Genomic DNA, 17,062 nt, shown 5'->3' on the forward strand with positions numbered 1-17,062 from the left:
GAGCAACATCGACCAGATAGAATCTGTTAAGTATCCATAAATCAAAAGTTCAATGAAATGATGTTCACTTCCATTTCTGATCCCTTTCCAATCTCGACATTTATTCCACATACTAGACTTTTAATTTGACCAGTTATGTCAAAGAAGCACACTTTTGTGGCTACTCACTTGGCAGTGTTAATGGGTTGGGGATCAAAGTTGCCCTGGGCGTCCACCGACGCTTGCTTTTCCAGTGTGGCACCAGGGCTGGCGTCCACAAAGTCGGGAGGCAGGGCCCCGGCGATCGCACACAGGCAGGACATGGCCATCTTGAAAAGTTCGGAGTCATACTTCTGCAGAGGATAATGTTGCAGCAGAGCCATATAGAAACAGATCAACAGAGGGTATGTATGTATCTATTTGTATTTTATGAGAGAGGAAAAGTCTCCTTGACTGAGAGACAGAACTTAGGAGAGAGACAGAGAGAGAGGAGAGAGAGCACGGCATGGAGCAATGTTCTGCACAAGACTGTTGAATGATTCAGCGATTCTGGCTCAGCCTCACCAGCCTTTCATTGCTCACTTCACTGGGGTGGAATACCCAGAGCATTACTCCCAAAGGGAGTATGTTCAAGCCATGAAACTCGGAATCAACAAGAAAATAAATAGCACTGTGCCTCGAAAAGGTCCTCGCTAGCGGACATGTTCCATTTACACCAGGGACAGTGATTTGAAGAAACGAGCCACTTGTATTTCTAAATATCCATTGTATAAGAAAGGCTCGCATAGGGAATAGGAAAAAAGGAGCGATCGAGAGAGAGAGAGGGAGATATGAAGGCTTCAGAGAAATCAACCATATCTTAGTCTCTCAGTCAACAATCAAGGACTTGGTGTTTGCAGCTGTACCTTCTGAGAGAGGGAGTCGAAGGTTCCCCAGAAGAGCTTCTTGGTAAGCAGCAGCTCCTCCTCTGAAGCCATGCCCGAGCTTCCCAAGCTGGACGGCAGGCAGTAGTACTTCCAGCTCTGCTCATAGTGGTTAGTCAGCAACTACAGGGAAACATACAAATCAGCGTAAATGTCTCTGCAAAATACAGATATGGACGCGAAATTATTTTATCTTAAAATCCACTAGTATTGTATCTGATTTTTTTCTTAAAAAAAAAAACACCAAGAATTTCACACATTTTTTTTCCCCCCTCAACCAAATTTACAGAGAGAAGGCCACGATTACAGTGTCTTTGTTTACTTTATATTTTCGATTAGTCATGAAAGTCAAGTGACAAAGTGTAAAATAAAGTGTAGGTCTCCAAAGACCTTTTGTTTGTCTCAATAAGCAGCTCTACATGTGGCTCAACAAACTGGACTAGATTGCATTTGTGTGAATGCAGGGGTTATATACAATCAGGTGTTATATACAATCAGGTGTTAAATAAAATCAGAATTTGGAGGATGAATATGGATGACAACTGATCTGTTTTGCTGACAGACAGCTGGTGTGTTCTCAGGGAGAAAGATGGATGGATTCGTCATTTTGGATGGGGGTAAAAGCACCCATCCAGTCCACACAGTGGATGTGAGACCGGCCACAAGTCATACAATAAACGCAGAAAATCACTCACTTCAGCCATCTACATTCATCTGAAGAAAGAAAGGCAACAGAAATTATGAAATGTTTGAGTTCTCACCCTGAGGGGCATCTTGCAGTACTCTGTGAGCATGGGGACGTCAAACACCAGCCGCCTCAGAAGCTGCTGCATCATGGAAGGACGCAGGTGTCTGCGGGTGGGTTGAATCAAATTACGAGAATGTTCTGAAATGTATCACCTTTTAAATGATTGTAACTTTAAGGTAACATAAGATAACAATTAATAATGAATGAAAATATATGCTCTGCTATACAAATTTGGGTTTGGTTTAACCCCCCAAAAAAATCCTAAAATATCAGGACATTTTCCTGGTAAGTTATACATAATATATAGAGTTCATATACAAGTTGTAAGTTGGTATACCTGAAGCTAAAATGGTCATTCATTCCAAGGTAACAGGTTACAGTTACCAAGGCCAGGTCAGTAACTCTCCACTAGGTGGCAGTACACTTCTATGGCGTCAAAAAGGCATGAGGACAAGTGCTTTGACAAATGCAGTATTAAAAAAAAAAAAAATAATAATAATATATATATATATATAATTATTATTATTTTTATTATTATAAAAAAATGACATAAAAAGGAGAACTTGTAGCAATAAGGACTCTGTCCTATTTGGTTCCATTCGACGGGGCTTACTTGCAGACAGCCAGCAGACACTCCTCGATGGCGTCCCTCTGGGCCTTAGTGAGCGAGCGCCCCTTGGACAGCCGGTAGATGGTCTGCAGGGTGGAGTCGATCAGCACAGCGCGGTGCTCGGTGCTGGCAAAGAGATCCGCGCAGCGGGTCAGCAGGGGCAGCAGCGCCGAGCCGATGTACCTGTTCATGGCCAGGGCCGTCTTTGTGGTGCTCAACACCTCCTGAGGGGCAGACAGTGGCATTAGCAAGGTGAGACAAACCTTAGTTTTATGGCTTCCGTGATGCAAGAATTGCGAACGTTTCATTCATCGTGAAATTATCTTTTAAATGACTCAGGAATCAGGAGTCACTGGCAAAAGAGTAATGGTAACCACCATGAAATAGATTCAAGATTCAAGAGGTTTAATTGTCACATACATATACTGTACATGACATTTCACTGCATATATGTATGAACGTATATTATACGTTCATACATATATGCAGTGAAATGTCTTTGCAACGCATGGAGGAGCTCGCACAGGCGACCACAAGGGGCGGCAAAATAATAGTGACAAATAAGCACAGAACTTGAAAGCAAGAAAGAAGAAAAAGGAAAGAAATACTAGTGAAAAGCCATGGAATTCATACATGTTTTGAGTTGACATTTGTGAAGTAGAAGCCCAACTTGGTTGTCAACCGGGGGCCGACTGACAGACCAGTCCCGGGGTGAGTGAGAGTCCTTTGGTTACATGTCTGGTACAGGCAAAGCTGCTTAGGAAGTGAATTATAACAGATTTATTTAAATCATTTGAATTATTTTTTTTATTTTGGGCAATGATGCATAGATAGTTTAGAGAAAAATATCCATTTGTGTTACAAAACACTGTGTTCTAACATCTGTAAGCTTAACTAAAAAACAGATAAAATCAGGCGTAGTTGTCCTGGAGGCAACCTACGTCTTGAAGGGTCAAGGACGCATAGTCAAAATACAGTTGTTTGCATAGCACATTCTAAACACCATTTGAGGGACTTTGACCGCGTCGGACAAAGCCACACAATGTCCTCAGTATAATCTAGTTTGTGCATTGAAGCTGATCCTACTGACATTAGGATATAATTGTTTGGCTGAATTAGTGGTACTGTAGTTGGAATGTCATTATTATTCCCTGGGAGATTATGCTAAAGTAATTGCATTGATCCAGCAGTGGCTGCCTCACTGTTCCGATAGAGAATACTGGATGAGTGCAAGACAAGACTTGCAGAGGAGTGCTTTATCTGAAGAAACTGATATCAAAAAAAAAAAAAAAAAAAAAAGGTTAAGGAGTTACTTTGAAATTACTCCCACAAAATGGGTATTGATTCCCTAAGACAGGGCTCATTTAGAGGATTAATGGATGACAATGTAGTTTTCTGACATGACATCATGATCATGGAGGACTCTACAGAGCTACTTTGATGTAGCTGTTAACATATACATTCTGAACAAATTCTTCGTTTGATGGAAGCGGCAAGTGTCTGCTGATTGTTTGTTTTGGCTGAGACGATTCTCATTGATGCCCAGAATCCTGGATCAATGTTTGCATTCAAATTACTTATTGAATTAGACATAAGCCCAAGTCTTGTGTAGAATACAACTGTGTGAGTGTGTCCCTCCTGCAATTACCAGGAAAAATGTCTACTTTACTGGGTTAGACTTAAATTTCTGTAATGTAACAAATCCCTGTACCCAAACAGCGGGCTGATAAGAGAGTGTTCTTGTGGTGGAAATAAGGTTTTGGTTACTCTGAATAACCTCTGTGATCAGACGCTCATTTCTGTTGCTGGCAAATCAGCCATAGTTTGATGGTATGAGGCTTGCAGCTAAAGAAGCTTTGAAATAAACAAGCAAACAACAACTGTGGTCCCAATCTGTGTGACTTTCACTCACTGTGTCAATGGATGCGGAGGCCCGGAGGTCCGGCAGGAAGGCCACCTCCAGCAGCTGGAGAAGGAAGCTCTGGTCCTCGATGCCGTAGACACGGTCCAGGAAGAGCACCATGGGGGCCTTGTGATCAGGACAGAAGCTGGCCGACATATCTGGCTCAGTCACTGAGCCATCTGAACAGGACGCAGAAGAGAAGGAAAAGGAATAAGGCTCCAGTTACTTTCTTATTACATATTAAATAAAATCACACCCCAGTAATTCATAGTCAGTTTATTAATGGACGTGCATATGGACAGAAATGAAAATAATGGGCAAAAGAAAGACAAATCATCTACACCACATCCAGATAGTCAAAGTCAATTCAACACACATGTGTTTCAGGAAATGCTGTAGATATTTTTGTCATCATTAACTCAGGAACGAAGACGAAGTGAGATAAAGTAGATAGGAAAAATAAAGCTGTTGGAGACATCTTGAAAACGGGACCTCTGGAGCTTATTCCTGTGGGAAACTTGCTCACTTCCAAGTTAGAATCTGTCGTGAAAAATCCAGGCAGCTTAATTCGACTTTTTCCTTTTAGCTTTTTCCGCAAAGACGGTAATGACTAGACGTGATGATTTCTATATAAAGTATAGACGGGGGGGTGTAGGCCCTGCAGACAGTGTGAGGAATGGAAAGAAACCAATGCCTGAAAGCTGCACGAGCGCCAGGAGCAGTCACTCACCATGACTTGGTGTCTTGCTGACTAAGCTCCAGAGATCCCAAAGTCAAGAAATGTAATGAGGCTGAGCTTGACTTTTCGAGTTAATGTTAACACAACATCCAGCTGCCGATTCCAGATGTATTGCAATTTGTGTACTGGTGTAACTTTGTAACATTGGGCATCCAAGATGGCAGCGCGTGCACAACGCGCGGCTTGGCGTCTCTCCGGCTTTTGCGAATTAGTGTTTATTTATCTGACTATCCTGCTTGTTTTCACTCGAAACACTCGATCGAAACGAACCTACAACAGAAACTCACTTCTGGATATACATCAAAGCTGCAAGAACTTGGTTTTGGATCACCCGTTAAAGCTCCCTCCGGAGCTGGTCAGATCACCGCAACCAGATGTACAATTCTTACTGACCGGAAAGGCTCGTAGACGGAGACGCGACCGCAGGGAGAGACGGGGTAAGCGAGGTGGAGTGCGTGCTAAGCTAAGACTAAACCCGCACCGAACTGCGCTGCCTAGCATCTTCCTTGCCAACGTGCCTTCTTTGTTCAACAAGCTGGATGAACTGAAGATATGGAGCCTCACACAGAAAAGCCTTATGGACTGTAACATCATGTTTTTCACTGAAACTTGGCTTAACAATGACATTCCAACAAGCGTGGTGGAACTAGAAGGACGCTCTACCTTCAGCGCCGACAGGACTGCAGAGACTACGGGGAAGAGCAGAGGAGGCGGCTTATGCATTAATGTAAACAAAACTTGGTGCACGGACTGTGTCACTCTTGATGCCCATTGCTCTGATGAACTGGAGTATTTAATCGTGAGATGCAGGCCCTTCTACCTTCCACATGAGTTCAGGTGCATTGTTGCCATTGCTGTGTATGTTCCACCTGATGCCAACAGTAAAGCGGCAATGAAGGAACTTTCCATTGCCATTAATAAGCTTCAGACTAAACATCCAGATGGGGCTTTTATTGTCACTGGAGACTTTAACCATTGCAACCTAAGAACTGTTCTCCCTAAATTTCACCAAAATGTTACTTACTTCACAAGAGGCAGTAAAACTCTAGACCATTGTTATACTAATGTTGCTGCTGCTTACAAAGTCACACCCCTCCCCCACCTTGGTCAGTCCGATCACATTTCTCTGTTTCTCACGCCAAAATACTCCCCTCTCATTAAACGTGTGAAACCAACAATTAAAGTCTGGATGGAAGATGCAGATCCCACTCTTCAAGACCAGCTCCAACACACTGACTGGAAAGGTTTTTTTTGCTGATGCCACCAAGGACTCTCATACCAACATTCATACACAGTAGCCAAATCCGTCATGGATTACCTCAACTAGTGTGCAGAGGGAGTGACGACACATAAAACAGTGAAATTATTCCCTAACCAGAAACCCTGTTGTGAACAAAGAAGTTCACCTTCTCCTTAAGGCCAGGAACGCAGCCTTCAAGTCGGGAGACCAGGAGGCCTACAGCTCTGCCAGATCCAATCTTAGGAAAGGAATATCCAGGGCCACACACAACTACAAGCAAAGGATTGAAGAGCACTTCAACTCCTCCGGCCCCCGGCGTATGTGGCAGGGCCTACATACACTCACCAACAAATCCCAATGCAACTTTCCCCCACCGTCCTCCACTTCCCTCCCAGACGAGCTGAACCACTTCTACGCTCGATTTGATCGGGTAAACAAGGAGGCAGCCTTCAAGTCAGCTGTTCCACCAGACGAGGACACGTTCCAATTCTTCACCTCAGAGGTCTGCGACATCCTGAGCAGGGTGAATGCTTGGAAAGCTGCTGGCCCTGATGGAGTCCCCGGATGTGTGCTAGAGTGCGAGAGCAGTTGGCTGGTGTCTTCACTGACATCTTCAACATGTCACTAGCCCAATCAACAGTTCCCCACAGTTTAAAATCTGCCACCATTGTTCCGGTGCCTAAACACTCTACAGCCAAGGAACTGAACGATTTCCGCCCTATTGCACTGACACCCTTCATTGCAAAATGTTTTGAGAGGCTGGTCCTCTCACATCTGAAAGCCTGCCTGTCCCCTTCACTGGACCCGTACCAATTTGCCTACCGATGCAACCGATCAACAGAGGATGCTATCTCCACAGTGCTCCATCTAGCACTCACCCACTAGCACTTTGGATAGCCCCAAAACATATGTTAGAATGCTGTTTATTGACTTTAATTCTGCATTCAACACTGTGATCCCCTCCAAGCTGATCTCCAAGCTCAGCCAGCTTGACATCAGCAACTCACTCTGCAACTGGATTATGGACTTCCTTACTAACAGACCCCAGGCTGTTACATTTGGAGTCTCTCCTCCTCCACTATCACCCTGAACACTTGCGTGCTGCAGAGTTGTGTGTTCAGCCCTCTGCTCTACTCTCCCTTCACTCATGACTGTGCCCCTGTTTATGGCTCCAATGCCATAATCAAGTTCGCAAATGACACTACTGTGGTGGGCCTGATCAGAGATGAGGATGAAACAGCATATAGGGATGAGGTTCAACATCTGACTACGTGGTGTAAAAACAATAACCTGGAACTCAACACCGAGAAGATCAAGGAGATCATTGTGGACTTCAGGAGAACCGGGAGCAGGGCACACACCCCCCTCCATATCAGCGGTGCTGAGGTGGAGTGTGTGTCTAGCTTTAAGTTCCTTGGGGTCCACATCACAGAAAATCTCTCTTGGTCCCTCAACTCCTCCAGTCTGGCGAAGAAGGCTCATCAGCGCCTTCACTTCCTACGGACCCTTAAGAAAGCACAGCTTTGTACTAGGATTCTATCAGACTTCTACCACTGTAACACTGAGAGCATACTTACAAACTGCATCTCTGTCTGGTACGGTAACTGCAACGTTGCCGACCGCAAGGCATTACAAAGATTAGTGAACTCTGCCCAGAGGACTATTGGCTGTATACCCCCCCCCATCCACAACACATACCATGACCGCTGCTTAAACAAAGCCAAATCCATTGTCAAGGATGACACCCACCCTAACCATGGACTTTTCACCCTTCTCCCATCTGGCAAGCAATACAGGAGCCTGCGCTCCTGCACCAGCAGGCTCAAGTACAGCTTCTTTCCAGAGGCTGTAACACTGTTGAATAAACCCCCACCCCCCCTCTAGCACTGGACTTTTAAATGGTTACCTGCTTACCTGTTGTTACCTGCTTACCTGTTCCATCTCACTTTCTCACAATGTTCACCTGTTTACATTTTATTGCCTTGCACTGTATAACTGTTTACACTCACTACTGCACTGTTTCATCAGTTGCCCTTGCACTGCTATCACCTAAAAAACTGCACAGTACTCTTTTTAACTGAACTTTTTTTATATATTCCATAACCTGACCAAAACCTGCACAATATACATATATATACTACATGTACATATATAGTATTTAATATAAAATGTCTATTTATACTCCCTGTACATAATCCCCCTACACTCCTGACAAACCTGTATTTACAACCTTACACTGTTGTACATAATGCATCTCTTTTGCCTACATAACTGTACAGAAACACTGTACTCAAATAGCACTTTGGTATTTAAATGCTTCTTTTGCACTTCTGGTTAGACGTCAACTGCATTTCATTGGTTCTGTACCTGTACTCTGCTAGTGACAATAAAGTTGAATCTAATCTAATCTAATCTCAATAATGGAAATAAGTATTATAATATCTTTGGACAGATTGTTTAACAGTAGCTATTTAAAGGAAGACACGCCTAGTGCTTCTTTCCTTGTAAACTGTCAAATATTAAGTTCCACTACTCTTCCGGTACTCTTACTAACCAATGGAATCAGATGGTTTACTAGTTGGCCTAAATGACACTTATCATACCAAGAGACACACACTGCAGACAGACAGAGAGACTGCAGACAGGACCTTACCTCTGTTGACTATGGGCATGTTGAGGGGGATGCTGAGGACTCCCACCAGGTCTGTGGTGGGCACCAGGGAGCGCAGGATGGCGCGGATACGCAGAGCTTCACCTTTACCTTTGTTGATGAGCTATTGGGGGAGACACAAACAGATAAATGGCGTAGATTAAACTGTGTGCTTAAGAGCAGGTCGCTGCAAGCGCTTCCTGAGCTGCAAGTGTTTCCTTTTGGCGAGACTCACGTGCATCTCTGGGGCGCAGCGGCCAAGCAGGTCGATGAGGGCAGAATAGAAGGACATAATGGCATTCCCCATGTGGTTCACCTCCTCCTCCTCCTCGCCAGATCTGCGATGCAGACAGGAAAGACACTGTCACGCCACTGTATCATTGAGTAACAGCTAATTATCAAAAAGCACACAGTTTATAGGGACCCAGAGTGACAAAATCATCATTGTCTACTCATCATCATCATCATAATATGAGAAAGAACACATTCATAAAGCCATAACACATGACTGATGGCTGCTTTGCGGAAGGGCAAGAATGCAAACATCTTTAAAAGGCCATTTTCCTGCAATATATTATTTTACTTATGGCTCACTCTCATAGATTGTTCCCCAATTCCCTTCCACTGCACTGACATGTTGCCTCTGTAGCAAATCGTTTTTATGGTGCTGTTGGCAGGGATACAGTTCTCAGCTATTTGGAATCTCTACATTGTGGCAAGCGGCTATCACAAGCTATCAGCACACTTTAAAAACTCTAATAGTAATTGTTTTAGCATATTGTTGACATCAATATTATTATGATTCTTTATGTGTTTCAATTCTTCCAACTCCCCTGGTGCAATATCAATTCCATTTTGACCTGCGTATCGGAGTAAATGTTCGATTTGATTTAATTATATGGTGGTAGCCAGCTTGGGGTGGCCATTCTGAGTGGCTGGTACTGTACCAACAATTCCATACACTAATGTCATTAGATTATGTTTGTCGATTATAGTTCTTGTTGAAATAATGTCTAGAATGCACTATATCAAATTCCAAAGTACATTCTAAGTGCCCAGGCAACTTCTTGAAGCCTCAAAGCATTCTTGCAGTATTGAAGCAAGCAGGGGAAGAATAATCCTAAACGGCTAGTTAGGGATGGTATCAGTCTAATACTAGACCAAAAAAAGGGAGTAGTAGTATTAAAGATCCAGTACAAAAATCCCATACCTAACGCCAAAGCCACAGCCCAAACCTAACACAAAATACCACTTATCATCTATAATCACTATGTCCTATGCTGTGGATGCCTCCTGTATAGGGATGAACATTAACCAGTACATGTGAAGACCAGAGTGTGTGCTTATCTCAACTAGACGCTGCAAAAACTAATTTAGGGCAGACCACACAAATGATAAAACATCAAGCATCAAACTTTAGACAGTTTTGGCGTTGTTTCGACTACTTCATCCTCCACTGAATACCATTGAAGCTGTACTCCTAATTAAACTGATGCACAGTTGACAGTGGCACCCCTTTGACAGTACATTGACAGTAGCACCCCTTACCCTGATGTCACTGCAGAGGTGCAGCTGGGCAGGTCCAGAGCAGGGTCCTCTGAGATCTTGATGGCCTCCTGCATGGCGGCCAGCAGGCCCTGGCCCCCCTCTCCCCTCAGGGCGGGGCCGAAACACTCTGGGCGTCTGATCAGCAGCTTCACCACCAAGTTGGAGTTCTCCTCCACGCTTTCACCTGGAAAGACACTCGATGCATGAGAAGAACGATTTTTAGTTGCCTGTGCAATTCCTTAAAATAAGCCTTCTTGGTGCTCGAGCCTCCACAGGAAGCGTTATGGTGTTAGTGAGACAACATCACATTGAGATATCATGTAGACTCATTAACGCTGTAGCTCCCCTACACACCTACCATTACTGAAGACAGCGAAGCGCAGGAAGGAGAGGTAGCGCTCACCCTCGATGGGGTTCCAGCCCAGGTCTGGGTAACCCTTGGCAACAAGCATAGCACAACTCTGCAGACCACAACCTGCCAGGTACATCACTACCTACGCACACACACACACACACACACACACACACACACACACACACACACACACACACACACACACAGTCAGCCTGTCCTCGTGTTGTAATGAAACACTCAGTCTTTTCAATGGAACTGTCAGAAAAAAGCGACAGCTTGAATGCACTGACAGAGCTAATTCAACTCTCAAGAAAAATGTGCATCATTTTTAATTAGGAAAACTGGTAGTGGCAGAATGTGAGTTAGTTTCTTTATTCAGCTTATTTCACAATACATGAAATGGAGATATGTTTTATACAAAGAAAGAAGAGAGAAATGTATTTATATGCATTGTACTGTATAGTATATACAATACAATGCAAATGAATATACTGTACTTTGCACATATTCCATATAGTATATTAATGAAATATATTATAATACTATTAATTTTAAAAGCATAGAGTGTCTGATTTTGTATGCGGTGCTAATGCAGCAAACCTTTTCCAGATCGGGCTCCTCCAAGTCCAGAGCCAGTCCATTGTTGTCCATCACCGAGGAGGCTGCTACGTCCAGGGGGGTGGAGCCCCTCATCGCCTCAGAGGCTGCACAGACATACATTCACACACTTGTGATTCAAATAGTCAACTACCAGTTAAAACCCTCCATCTCTGCTGCAGCACCCGCTGAGATTATAAATGACAGGTTACACAGCGTTTAATTAAGATAACTAGATCAACAGCTGGACACATCACAGCTAACAAATGGCTCCTGATAGAGACTTCCAGTGAAATTCATTGGTATTCATCCACTAATTCTGTACAAAAAGGATGTCCCTTCTCCACCATCTCATGCAGGTGGGTACTTTTGCTCAGGCAGAAGCAGCTATTCTGTCATGACTCTGCCCTCTGTCTGTTCCCTGTTGTTAGCCTTCTCTCCCTAGTGTATGTAGTCCACCTGTCCTGGTATCTCCCTGTGTTCTCGGTCTCTCTCTCTCCCTCTAGCTGTCTCTCTCTCGGTTTCCTCCACGTCCTGTGTTCTGTTGTTTGTCCTGCAGATGACCTTTGTGTTTTTCCCCTCAATTGTGTCTCGTCATTACCCCAGTGTATTTAGTTTGTCTTCCCCAGTCAGGCCTTGACTGTCATAAAATTCCCTATGTGTGCTGTTGCCTGTAAGCTACTACAACTACTTCCTGATTCCTGTCCGAACCTCCTCCTGTTCCCTGCTGGACAAGTTTGCCTTTTTGGACTGATCTCCTGGTGGAGCTACCTGTTTTTTTTTTTTGTTTTTTTTTTATAAACCTTGTGGACTTTTTACCTGATTGTTCTTGTGTTGTGCTTAAGGGTTCACATCCGTTCTGAGACAGTGAGCATAACAGTAAAATCTCGCCAGAAATTAACCCAGCCGATTCAGAGAGACTCAGACGAGAGATGGCGGCACAGGCTTGTGCTCTACACCAACACAAGCAACAACTCACTGCCGTTGCGGAGGTATTCCAGGAATACTCCGCACGCCATGACGAATATTTGGAGGCTCTCTGCGACAGGATTTGGCAGCTCACTTTGGTGAGACATGAAAAACTGCTGCTCAGCTATCAATTTTCCTGCTTGTGCCGTTTCCAGTACGGAACCTCACCTCTCCACTCTCGAACGCTTCTACAGAGCACCAGTTATCTACCGGTGGCTTTCATTGTCACCCAGCTCATGGGATGGGCTTGGGACTGGAATACCACAGATTGGGAGAAGCAGAACCTCTGCTCTTCGGTGACAGCCTTATCTGACAGTGTCCGGAGGGTTTTCAACCATGCTACACCTGGCTGTGAGGCTGCTCGTGGACCTTTTAACCTGGCCCAGGGGGTCCAGTGAGTTTGCCATGGCCGTCCGCATCAATGAACGTCTCCTGGAGCAGAGGTGTGAGAGGGCGCTGACCAGTCAATCCCAAGGTCTTCCGTGACTGCCAGCATTGCCTCCTCCTTCCTTGTCAAATCCTACCTCGAGCACCCCTCGCCAATCAGCAGAGCCGATGCAGCTCGCATGATGAGGCTCTCGTGAGCGGGACGACACCTCTGCCGGTGGGAGAACTGCTGTCTGTACTGTGGTCAGGGGCGCCATTACGTGTCCAACTGTCCCGTAAAAGGAGAAACTCATCAGCCAACCAGGGGACGCTGGTTAGCAATGCAATCCACTCCGAAAAAATGCTCAACCAGAATCAAGATCTGGTGTTGAAGCCAGAGCTCTGGATGGTTACCTTCACTGTGACGTCACTCATCGTACTGTCCCTCTACATCTTCGCATATCAGGAAACCATCATGAAACCCTTACATTCCAACATATAGATTCCACTCAAATATCCTTGGCAGATTGACTGAGGAACGGGTTCCATTCTACAATGGAGTTCATATTGTAACTCCAGTATGCCTCAGAACTGCTCCGTCTCCTGTTCCTAGTTCTCTTCCTTCCACAGAATTGCCTGTCTTTTCTGGGTACCTCCTGAGTACTTGCTGCTGAAAAAGGTGTTAAACGAGGTTCCGTCCACCTCGCTTCCACCTCATTGCCCCTATGACTGCAGTATTGAGCTTCTTCTTGGTTTTATGCCCCGAGAGGGGCACTATACTCCCTGTCCATCCCAGAGACAAAGGCCATGGACTCATACATACAGGAGTCGTTGGAAGCAGGTAATATTCGACTCTTTTTATATCCAGCCGGAGCGGGCTCCTTTGTGGGGAAGAAGGTCAAGTCGCTGCGACCCTGCATTGACTATCATGGTCGTAACAATATAACGGTGAAGAACAGGTACTCCCTTCTATTAATATCTTCTGCTTTCGAACTCCTTCACAGGGAAGCCATGGTTAGCAAGCTGGATCTCCAGAACGCTCATCTGGTCCACATCAAGGAGGGAGACAAATGGAAAACGGATTCTAACACCCCCAGGAGACATGATGAGCACCTGGTAATGCCCTTTGTTCTCACCAATGCTCCTGCAGTCTTCCAGGCCATGGTGAATGATGCTGTCAGAGACTTTATTAATGTATTTGTTTTTGTCTACCTGGGCGATATCCTTATGGTCTCGGGATCTGAGCAGGAGCATGTCTGCCATGTAAGGTGTGTTCTCCGGAGGCCGAGAAGTGAGAATTCCATGAGCCCAAGGACTCCTTCTTGTACTTTAGCGTTGCTGAAGGTAACGTGCAGATGGACCCGGCCAGGTTCAGGCAGTCATTTACTGGCCGATACCGGCCTTCAGGAAAAAGTTGCAGCAGTTCTTGGGGTTTGCCAAATTCTAGAAGGTTTATCTGGAACTATAGCCTGGTGGCGGCACCACTCACTGCATTAACCTCCACAAAGTTCTACTTTCCTCTGTTCACCTGTGGCAGACAAGGCTTCCGGTGGCTTATAGAGATGGTTCATCTCCTCACCCATTCTCAACCTGCCTGACCCTTCCCTTCCATTTCTGGTGGAGGTGGATGTCTCAGATGTAAGAGTAGGGGCCGTACACTCCCAAATCAGCTGTCGACCAAAAACTTCTTCTCTCACAAGTTATCCCCTGCAGAGCGCAATTATGACATTGGGAACCGCGAGCTGTTTACAGTCAAGATGGCATTGGAGGAGGGGAGGCACTGGTTGGAGGGAGCAGAGCAACCATTCATTAACTGGACTGACCACAACTACCTCAAATACATCCGATCCCAGATAGTCCAGGTGGGCGCCGTTTTAATTTATTTTATTTTTTTATTGATTTTACTTTTTCATACCGTCCGGGCTCAAAGAACAACAAACCTGACGCCTTTTCTCTCATCTACCAAGCTAAGGGTCATCCTTCACAGTCAGATAAGATTCTGCCTCCTGCATAATCGTTGTCGTTACCTGGGAGGTGGAGCAGAAGGTAAAGGACTCTCTATTTAACCACCCATCTCCCAGCACTTGCCCTTATAACTGCCTTTTTGTTCCAGCCGATGTACACTCTCAGGTTCTGAAGTGGGAACACTCTTCCCAGATAGCTTGCCATCCAGGACTAGGCAGGAATCTCCCTTCTTGACAACGTTTCTGGTGGGAATCCATAGATGCGGACACCCGGAAGTTTGTAGCCACATGTCCTGTATGCTCACAGAAAAATAACTCCCGCCAGCTGGTCTCCTCCCTACTCTGCCCATTCCCCGTCGTCCGTGGTACCATGTCTCTCTGGACTTTGTCATTGGGTTCCCTGCATCGGAAGGTAACACTACTATCCTCACTGTGGTAGATGGGTTCTCCAAGTTGCTCACTTTATTACGCTGACTAAATTGCCCACAGCCAGAGAGACCGCCAAAGTCATGCTAAATCAAGTGTTAAGAGTGCACAGAAAACCAATAATTTTTCGCTCGTTGTTTTGATTCTGTTTTACAATTAAAAATAGAATGTGAGAAAAAAACATGTTTTTATCATTTAATTATTTCGAATTTAGTGCGCCCGAGCCCCGGGGGGCTGGATCCCACCTCAATCTTTCACTTTCATTGTGCCGCAGGGTTTTGTGAGACCCTGACTTGTGCGTGCGTCAGCCTCTGCACTGAGGACAGTCCGCCCTGGTCGAGGGTCGCACCGAGCCACCCTCGGTCATCCACCATGTTGTTATTTAATGAAAATTTTAAAAAGGGAAAAGAAAAAATAGAACAACATGTACATGGAAAAACAAACATAGAAACAAACAACAACATGTACATGAAAAAGCATAAACCTCAGACGACATGTATCGAAAAAAAACAAACAGGAGATAATTAAGTCCAGGAAAGCGAGAAAGCAGGAAAAGGAGAGGGATGTAACCGGGAGGGTGAGGGTGTGTTCAAAGCAGCTGTGTGTGTGTGTGTGTGTGTGTGTGTGTGTGTGTGTGTGTGTCCACTGGTGAGTATACGGGACTTGTCCCAATTGGTTATGGAGTATAAGGTCGGTGTTATATCGTAGCGCCTCTAAACAGCAGAAAAGGCCCCGAAGCCATCCCTGAGGCCCGCAGCCGTACAGACACCCCACAGCCGCAGGAAAGCCCCAGAACCTTGTCCTGCAGCCAAAGAAGACCACCCAGCCCCCAGAGAAGCCCGAAGCCCGCAGAGCAACACCCAAGCCCGGCCCCGAGGAGCTTGACCCATTCCTGTAGCATGCGAGGAGACCCCGCACCCCTGAGGCGCATACATTCAACCCACCCCCACGTGCAGGCACAAGAAGAAGCCGCAGGCGTAGAACCTAGGCTGCAGATGCCAGGCACAGACCGCAGGTCCGGAGCCAGGTCCCGCGCCGACAGACCAACAACCCAACACCCTGCCCGAACCGCCCACCCCTCAGGCTCACCCGCGGGGCCCCTATGCCCACCCACACCCCGCGCAAGGGTGAGGCTGGCCGCAACACAACCGACCAGACAGAATGCCCCGGAAGGCACCTGGAGGCGCTTTCCGCAGCCTCGCCAGGTCTCCGCATGCCAGAAAGCACCTGGAGCAAGCCACCAGGTCTCGAACCCAGCAGCCTGTCTATTTTTAATTTCAGAACAAAATCTAAATAACGAAAAACAGCCCGTAATTGGTTTTCTGATTTTGGATTCTAAATCGGATATGAAATTATATGAATGATATGAATATGAATGAATGATACAAGGATTGCCAGTGGTATTCTTTCCTACCATTGGCAGCAGCAACTGTGTTAGTTTTAGCCTCGATTATATTTCAAAATTCTGTTTAATATTAGAGTTTGCTCATCTTGTGTAAAATATGTGGCTCTGGTAGACCCTGTTTGTGAACCCTGCCCCTTTTACATGGACTAGATTGGGAAAACCTGGATTGACTTGAGTTGATGACCACCGTCATGACACCGCTTATGTGTGATTGCAGTTGTTACGCTGAGTGAAGTCAGCTAACGAAAAGATATACTGGGTATGTTGAACTTGCTATAGTAAGTAGTATAGTATAGGCCCCTGGTATCTCCCTGTGTTCTCTTTATGTCTCTGTCTCTCTCTAGCTGCCCCTTTCTCTTGGTTTCCTCCAGGTCCTGTGTGTTGTCCTGAAGCATTCCTGTGTTTTTTCCCCACAGCTGTGTTTCGTCTTGTCATTACCGATTGTGTTAAGTTTGTCTTCCCCAGTCAGCACTTGTCGGTCATAAAATTCCCTTTTCGTGCTGTTGTATACCCTGTAATGTTTTAAGTTTCTTTAGTAAAAATACCTTTGTTTGAGCATTTCCTGCCTCAGTCTCCCTGTGTCCTGCATTTGGGTTCACCTGATAGCACCATGACATTCTTTACAGCCAGAGACCCCCAA

General features: G+C 45.4%; 1 protein-coding gene across 2 annotated transcripts in view; it reads right to left on the bottom strand.

Moving 5' to 3' along the window:
- Positions 1-17,062, bottom strand: part of ryr3 (ryanodine receptor 3) — a 126,609-nt gene that overhangs the window by 31,995 nt on the left and 77,552 nt on the right. For both annotated transcript variants that reach the window (XM_080024059.1, XM_080024058.1), the window contains 10 exons: positions 11,296-11,399; positions 10,699-10,834; positions 10,341-10,524; positions 9,028-9,130; positions 8,796-8,916; positions 4,173-4,342; positions 2,264-2,484; positions 1,664-1,754; positions 885-1,025; positions 169-332 (listed from right to left, as the gene is read on the bottom strand). In XM_080024059.1, the coding sequence (XP_079880185.1) occupies positions 169-332; positions 885-1,025; positions 1,664-1,754; positions 2,264-2,484; positions 4,173-4,342; positions 8,796-8,916; positions 9,028-9,130; positions 10,341-10,524; positions 10,699-10,834; positions 11,296-11,399 (1,435 nt within the window). The remainder of the gene's footprint in view (positions 1-168; positions 333-884; positions 1,026-1,663; positions 1,755-2,263; positions 2,485-4,172; positions 4,343-8,795; positions 8,917-9,027; positions 9,131-10,340; positions 10,525-10,698; positions 10,835-11,295; positions 11,400-17,062) is intronic.

Source organism: Zeus faber (genome assembly GCF_960531495.2).
Source record: "Zeus faber genome assembly, chromosome: 2".
Lineage (NCBI taxonomy): Eukaryota > Metazoa > Chordata > Actinopteri > Zeiformes > Zeidae > Zeus > Zeus faber.